Genomic DNA, 8,388 nt, shown 5'->3' with positions numbered 1-8,388 from the left:
TATAATAAATGAAAGATGTAAAATTAGGGTTTTTTGTGTTGGTTTCGGGTTGTGTTAGATTATTTAGAATTGTCAATTAATTTTTCTTAGATTGGATTATTTGAGTCATTTTAAACTGATATATCCATTAACTCACTTAAGTGATAGAAGAAAATATTGATTTTCTTAAAATTATTTAATTATTATATTTATACAATTATATATACAATCCTTTTGTAAATTGTATAGTACGGGAAATGATCACGTATAACAGTTTAATTTATGGCTAAAAAAAGGCGCAGCCAGTTTTGTTATTATTTAAATAATAAAATCGGTAAAAAATTACATGAAACATTATTATTTCTATTGGTTTTGTTATTATTGGGCGTTTTATCGGTTTTATTATTTTTTCTATCGGTTTTGTTATTATTGAGCACTTTATCGAAAATGTTAAAAAACATTAATGTTTTAGGTAGAGATAATAATGTTTTAGGTAATTTTTTATCGGTTTTATTATTTAAATAATAACAAAATCGGTAACGTCTTTTTTTAGTTGTATATTAAGGGTGCCACACTGTAGAACTTCTCTGTATCGTATATTATTAGGTCAAATCAAACATTAGTTTAAGCTAAAGTTAAACTAACTACTCAACACTTTATGAGAGACAATGTGTTATTATTTTTTTTAATAATATGATATGATTATAAGGTAATATTTGTTTATTTTTTTTAAATTAATTGATAATGTACATGTCTTTCAAATGCAACTATTCAAGTCTTAGACCTTTATTAAAAATGATATTTTTTTATTACTGAAGTCACTTGATAAATTCAATAGACATTGCATTATCAGATATTTTATAAAGGATAAAATTATAATATTGTCGCAAAGCAAAATGACAACGCATTTATAAAAAGTACATTCAATCTCAATCCTTCGAATGATATGGGTAAAAGTATAGTATAGTCTTCGGTGATTATAAGATAGTATATATTCAAAACTTTCTTAATCAATTGACAACGTATGCATACATTGCTGACTTAATTACTCGATCATAACCTCTAAGAAGAACAATATTTCCTTTTATCACTGAAATCATTTGATGAGTTCACTTATTTAACGTAATAATTTGAGTTTTTAAAATTATAATAAATCTGATAAACAACGACATGTTATATTTTGAATTGATTCCATATAATTTCATTAGGTCTACAATGCAAAGTTAACAAAAAAGTTCAACTATCACGGAAATGATCATTTTGTTCATTTTGGTAACCTACATGACCTTTTTCCTATATTAGAAGTAGAGACGCCAACATATAACTTTCGCCGTAGAACAAAGAATTGTACAATATTTACTAATATATTGTTGTAAAATAAATACATTAACACTTACTATTAAATAAATAAATAAAATAATTTTATTATGTCGTGATAAAAACCAACGTCTTAAAAGTTATTTAGTCCCCCTAAAATTAACACAACTCTTTTAAATTTATACACTCAAATTAAGAATATATAATTCGATCAACATATTGTTCTCTTTGAAAAAGAAAACATCTTTCCTTATCATACTTTTATCATCAAATATATATATTTTAAGAAGAAGAGAAAAATGAAAAATTCAGATTATATATAATTTTTTTTAATAATTTAGGGTGATTACAAGAGTAATATCTATTCAAAATATTTCTTAACATACACACCCTATAGATGCAACTATTCGAAATACAAGTAAATACGGTAATTGAGGAGTTCCTTGTTAGCTGGTTGATGCAGGTAGGTCATAAATGTGCATGTGGAGGCCTTGAAAGGTCGGAATTGAAAACCTTACCTGATTTTCGCCGGTGCACTCAAAGTTGAATGCTGTAACTTGATATCAGATGTATTGGGACCGTTAATGTAAAAGCCGATTGCCCAACCCAAAAGAGTTCATTTCATACATACAAACATATATTCATATATTGTGATTCTTTCATCATAACTAAAACCTACCCATTTGTCAACTGTGAACCATGTCTCTGATCCTGTCGTAGCGACTTGCAGGTGCATATGGGGGGCGTTTCAATGCATGCATCAATGTTCTTATCTACCTTTGTCACTGCGATGCAAAGTACATGACTCTTGGTGTATCAAATAACTTCAATTTTAAAGGAGGAAATGATTCATAAAAGGTGGTAAAAAATGTACAATATTTAAATTATTAATATCATATCGATTAGGTCAGTTCGATTTTTATATAGAGAGAAACAGATGCAAGATTCTATATTAGAGGGTAAACTTATAAAATTTTAAAAGGTGAATACAAATTATCGGGAAAAAAACATCTAGCTTATATTAGAATTTAAAGTTTTACGGAAGATGGCCTCCCCTGTCAGCTCTTCTCAGTCCATCTCTGATACAAAACATATTTAAATTATCTAGGTCAAATCATGGCCTCATTTTAAATTGATCCCTAAACTTTAAAATATTTTATATCACTTCGAAAATTATTAATAGTATCATTCCATTTTTATCCATCTTTTAACGTGTTGTTAATTCTATTGGACAAGAAATTTAATATGTTTTTGAAGTGTCTTGAGAATTTAATACATGAAATTTTAAAAAATTATCAAGACCTTTAAAAAATATTAATTTTTTTTATAAGATCACATGTTTAATTCAAAGATCTTCAAAAGTCAGTAGAGTTAATGGTAGATTATTGTAAGGATCAAAATGAAATAGTATTTGATAATTTTAGGATTATTATAGAATATTTTAAAATTAAAAAACTAATTTAAAATTATGGCCATAATTTATAAATTAATATAAAATATTTTAAAGTTTATAGATCAATTTAAAATAGAAATTATAATTTGAGGACCTCCTACAGAATTAACTCTTATTTCTTGTTTTGTTGTCATCTTTAGTCTAAAAAATTACAAACTCTCACACATAACAAAATCTTCTAGGAACTATATCTTTTCTCAATCTCTTAATTATAGAGGTTAAATCATTAACCTCTAAATATAACTATATCAAATATTTTTAAAAATATAACTCTAAATTATTAATTAAGACTTAATTGTATTAATATCATTATTATAATATTTTAAAATATCTGACTTTTAAATATAATTATTAATCTTGAGTTAACTTTTAATCCAATTAATAACCTTATAACATTTAAAATATTATAAATTTAAATAGGTTTAAATGTATAATGGTCGAGTTAGCAACTAGTAGTTTTATAAAGAAATTCAGCACCAACCAGCCGTAGAGAGGTGACGTAATGGCAGACCAAAGACGGTAACGGGCGTCATTTATGTCGCTAGTCTGTCCCGTCACAGTGTTAAAGAATAACGGAGTTAGAACCACGTATACATTTACAAACAAAGTACAAAAAAATAAAAATAAAATCTCCACCGTCCAAGATATCAACGGCTGCAGATAAACCATCCGTCACTTGATTGCCTTTTTTAACATTCTCCCCTCCGTTAAAACACAACGAAAAACAAAGTTAAAAGGGGAAAAAATAGAGCAAAATTTCAGAAGGAAAAAGTTACACAGAGAAGCGAACAAAAATAGTTGATTGTATGGGGAGCTATAAACGAAGTGCAGAAAGAGCGGAGATGGAAGTTTCGAACACAAGGTTCTTGTTAACGAAGAGAAGAAAGAGTACGCGAGAATTGCAGGAATTGGAATTAACTTCACCGGACATTGAGCTCGAAGAACCTCGTTTCCTCTCAAATTCTCTGAACGAGGCTATTACCGTTGCTGCTGGTTCCTCGAGTTCCGGTGTAGTGCTCGCCGCTGGAGGCGGCGACAGGTGTTTCCGTCTCTGCTCCGGCGTGTCTTCTTTCCCTCGTTGTTATGGTAATGAGTCATGTGGTATCGTGAAGGATAGCTTGAGATTCGTAGATCTAGAGGTGAAGTTCGAATTTCCGTTTTGTTTTTCTTCTGCATTTTTCTTTTGTTCTCCCGTTTGGTCACTGAGGGAAAAAAAAGAACACGCTTACAAAGGAAACTAAGAAAAAGAACCGTTTCCTATGAGCTTTTAACGATCGTTTTTTTAATAATTATTAGTTATTACTATTAGATACACTAATTAGTTTCCTGACTATAGTTCATGAATGTGCTTTTGCAGGCCAAGAGTTTGGAAACTGAAATCTCAACGCGCATCAACATTAACAAATTCAGGTTAATTTTCACAATTTCCTTCAATAATGACTCGTCATTTTTCCTTCAAAAAGTCAAGAACAGCCGAATCGTCAACTCACCGTTTTATACTCTTCATTATCATAATTTCATCTATCTTATTTCAGTAGGGAAACAACGCCATTATCAAGCGAGCTCAGTGGAGAGTCAGAGGAAATGGAATCGCGGGAGAAAAATCCGCTATCATCACCAGCTAAGCAGAAGCCGAAAACGCCGTCGCAAGCGGAGATCGACGAGTTCTTCTCCGTCAACGAAAAGTACGAGCAAAAACGATTCACTGAGAAGTAAGTGTGCGTAGGATAAGGAATGTCGCACTTTAGCATTATTAGAATCAGGAAACCCCAGTCTCTAAGTAACAAACTTCATTTTTTATATAATTTTTGCACCACATTTATTATTATTATTATTATTATTTGCAGGTACAACTATGATATTGTCAAGGATATGCCTGTCGACGGTCGATACCAGTGGGTTCGCTTAAAGCCCTGAAACATCATCACAGAAGAAGAGAGAGAGAAAAAGGTTAGAGTTACACGCGGTAGAACGGCTTATGCCATTTGACAGACAAATGAAAGTGAAGGGACTGTTGGTTTGTTTTGATGTGAGTATTCACTTAATTTGTACAGTTAAGAAGAAAGCAACCTTTTTCTGTTTGGGTAAAAAGAAGAAAAAAAAGGCTAGAAAATCCTTTTGGGAAAAGAAAGTTACTCAACTTTTATCCCCAATTTGAGTATCTGTCTAAATTTCCACTAAGCATTAATGGGGATTTGGTTCTATTGGAAATGTGTTCTTCTTTCTTTCAGCTTCCTCTTGCCGTCATTCGAATTGATTCTTTCTCCCATTAACATCCTCCACAGGGCGAGTAACTGAGTTTGATATAGATTAAAAACAGTATTAATTTAACTTATTTCTTAGATTTAATCTAATTTTTCTGTGATTATCGGAAAACTTGAGCAAAGTAAAGTTGTTCAATTCCTGTGCCAGCCTGCCGGGGACCACTGGAGAAGGATAAGCATCACCTGAAAGAATGAAGAAAGGTGTCATTTTTGTGAGAATTTTAACTTTATGCCTGAATTTTTTAAGTGTCAATTCTACACGAAATGCCTAAAACACATGTCAATCAGTACAAGTTTCAGCACTGCAAATCGTAAAGAAAACACATGGACAAAGCTTCCATGAATTTGGTACGTTCATCCAAAATTCCGAATACTCTATATGCTTTTTGAATATTTAAGAATTGTCTCTGTTATACGAAAATTATTGAGAAATGATTTTTTTTATTTTAATTTATTAATTTTTTTTGAAAATGTATAAATTTGAGAGTTGATTTCTTTTATTAATGTATTATATAGATCGTTGGACTGCTTATTTTTTTATTAACTTTTCTATATAAATTGTTGTTACTAATAATATGATGATCAAATTCCGATAATTTTTTATAAAATTAAATTTTAATTATTATAAAATAAATAACTAAATTTTATAAGAAAAAAAGAGAGTTTCCAGGATCGATATGAGATTTAATGTCAATTGTAACAAAAATTATTATTTAGATTGATTTTAAATCTCTTAAATAATGTAAACTTTTTAAACTTTTATATTGTGAATGGATTACATTAAGTAGATAATTCTATAGTAAAATTTTACAATATCAATTTGAATTGATTAATTAATAAATAATAAAATATTAATAATTATAAAATATATTGGATCAATTTTCCTTTTACGAGAATGTGAAATATTTTGAGTTTGGGGCATAGAAATAGGCAACAAAACAATAGAATGGGGAGGGACTAAAAAGGGTTTGATTCTTTTAAATGGGTTGGTTTCATCATTGCCATTTTGCAGGTATGTCTAAAGGAAGATAATCTAATATAAGGCTAAGAAAATGTGTTATCGGAAATATTAATATTTTTTTAACATTTTTGATAGGGTATTACTTAAAATATTATTTTTTCTACCGAAAATGTTAATATAAAAAATATTCATTTTAGGTAGTGAAATTAACATTTCCGGTAGTCCTCTACCGAAATTAACATTTTCGATAGCCCTCTACCGAAATTAATATTTTCGGTAGTCCTCTACCGAAAATATTAAAAAATATTAACATTTTAAGTAGCGTTCTACTGTAAATGTTAAAATAATATTAACATTTTCGATAATATTCTATCGAAAATATTAAAAAATATTAATATTTTTGATAATAATTTTTATTAATCTTATATTAAACTACATTACATCATAACTATCCCCATTTTGCAGACTCTGTTAAGAACCTTTTGGCGTACGATAACCTTTTATTTTGAGATTGGAGCATAAAAATAGGCAACAAAATAATAGAATGGGGAGGGACTAAAAAGGGTTTGATTCTTTTAAATTGGTTGGTTTCATCATTGCCGGTTTGTAGAGATGTATAAGGAAAGGTAATTTAATATAATGCTAAGAAAAGACTGTTATCGAAAATGTTAATATTTTTTTAATATTTTCGGTGTAACGTTATCTAAAATGTTATTTTTTTTTCTACTGAAAATATTAATATCTGGCGATTCTTAAATGTTATTTTTTCTACCGAAAATGTTAATATTGATAATATTCATTTTAGGTAATAAAATTAACATTTATGATAACGTTCTACCAAAAATATTTAAAAATATTAATATTTTCAATAATATTTTTTGTTAATCTTATATTAAATATCGTACAATAAAACTACCCTCATTTTACATATTCTGTTAAGAAAATATTCCCCTTTTGGAATACGAAAATCTTTTATTTTATTTCCGTCTTTATTAATACACGACTGTGACAGAAGAAGGGTGCAAGTTTCTTGGCAGGAAAATGTACTGAATAATAGCGATGGTCGTTAAAGAAGTGAACAATTCACACCTTTGTGTGGTGTGCACGAAAAAAAATATTCAAACGTGTGTTTTCAGGGAGATGATTTGTTGACTGTTCCAAAGGCTTGATATTAAATTTTTATTACTCTCAAATGTACTTTCAGGAGTTTAAATCCAAAAACAATTATTTGATATATAAATCTATAAAATTTAATTTATATAATTATGCTCATTTTAATGTTGTTTCTTTCATATAATTTTCTTTTGATAATTTTGGAATGAATACAAGATAATATTTGTCTAAAAACTCTGAATTCTTTGATCACGGATCTCATTTTTGGATATTTATGTATCGTTGTTCAAACCAGAAACCTCAAAAGATAACAACAAATCTCTTAATCAATGAAGTCTCGTTTGGTTCGTACTCTTTCATATAATTTTTTAATAATTTGAGGATGATTATAAGGTATTATCTATTTAGAATTGTTCGAATTCGAGATTTATAGAAAAATATTCTTTTTTACCATCGAGATCGCTCGATGGGTTCACTTATATATAAAATACAAAATTTAAGATTCAATATTAAATATATAAAATTATATAAATTATATTTTACGTAATATGTATAGCAAATAATCATTTACATTTAAAAATTAATAATTCATGTCATATTTTTTCGTTATAATTGAACAAATTAGGTTGAATCACGACTAAGGGCGTTTATCGAACAAATTGAATTGTGTTCGACTCGTGCTTGTTAAAAATTAATAAATTATTCGTGAACTTATCGAATCGAATTGGATTTTACTAAATTCAACTCAAATTTGAGTTGAATCAACCCGAGTAGAATATTTACAGAATTTTGATCTAGTTAGATTCAAATAATTAAAATAGATCTAACTATCGAAATACGAGAAAATTTAGATAAAGAAAAATAACTCTATAAACATTTAGATAGAGACAAACCTCTAGTTGATAGAAGCATGTCCAGTAGTGTTGATTTACTATTGATAAAAATTATCATTAATTTTCAAACAATAATAAAGAAATAAAAATGTAACGTTATATGTTCTTTTGAAAAAAATCAGGTGACTAAAACAAAATTTGAAGAATAATTGAGTGATCAAAATAGAATCGTAAGAATAATTCGTTAACTAAATACGCAATTTACTCTAAAGCTTTTTCTTAATAGAAGCATGTCCCAGTAGTGTTGATTTACTATTGATAAAAGCATTATTGTTAATTTTTTAACGGTGGACAACAAAAATAAAATCAACACATAACGTTAGATTTTTTTTAAAAAATTAATAGTTCGGTTACCAAAACAAAACAACATGAATAGTTAAATGACCGAAACAAAATCATAAAAATAAT

At 28.2% G+C, this 8,388-nt stretch overlaps 1 protein-coding gene across 2 annotated transcripts; it reads left to right on the top strand.

Moving 5' to 3' along the window:
- The first annotated feature begins 3,516 nt into the window (after nt 1-3,516).
- LOC120207637 (cyclin-dependent kinase inhibitor 7-like) lies at nt 3,517-5,259 on the top strand. Of its 2 annotated transcripts, XM_039207074.1 has the most exons (5): nt 3,517-3,888; nt 4,107-4,159; nt 4,285-4,461; nt 4,597-4,699; nt 5,162-5,259. In XM_039207074.1, exons 1-4 carry the CDS (start codon nt 3,556-3,558, stop codon nt 4,664-4,666), a joined length of 633 nt encoding a protein of 210 aa, XP_039063005.1. In that variant the 5' UTR covers nt 3,517-3,555; the 3' UTR covers nt 4,667-4,699; nt 5,162-5,259. The 2 variants fall into 2 exon arrangements, with proteins under 2 accessions (XP_039063005.1, XP_039063004.1); XM_039207073.1 differs by lacking the exon at nt 5,162-5,259 and having other exon boundaries at nt 4,597-5,015.
- The last annotated feature ends 3,129 nt before the right edge of the window (nt 5,260-8,388 follow it).

This window comes from Hibiscus syriacus, unplaced genomic scaffold, assembly GCF_006381635.1.
Source record: "Hibiscus syriacus cultivar Baekdansim isolate YM2019G1 unplaced genomic scaffold, ASM638163v2 tig00015101_pilon, whole genome shotgun sequence".
Classification (NCBI taxonomy): domain Eukaryota; kingdom Viridiplantae; phylum Streptophyta; class Magnoliopsida; order Malvales; family Malvaceae; genus Hibiscus; species Hibiscus syriacus.
The sequence above is the reverse complement of the archived record's forward strand: the minus strand, read 5'-3'. Positions and strand labels throughout refer to the sequence as shown.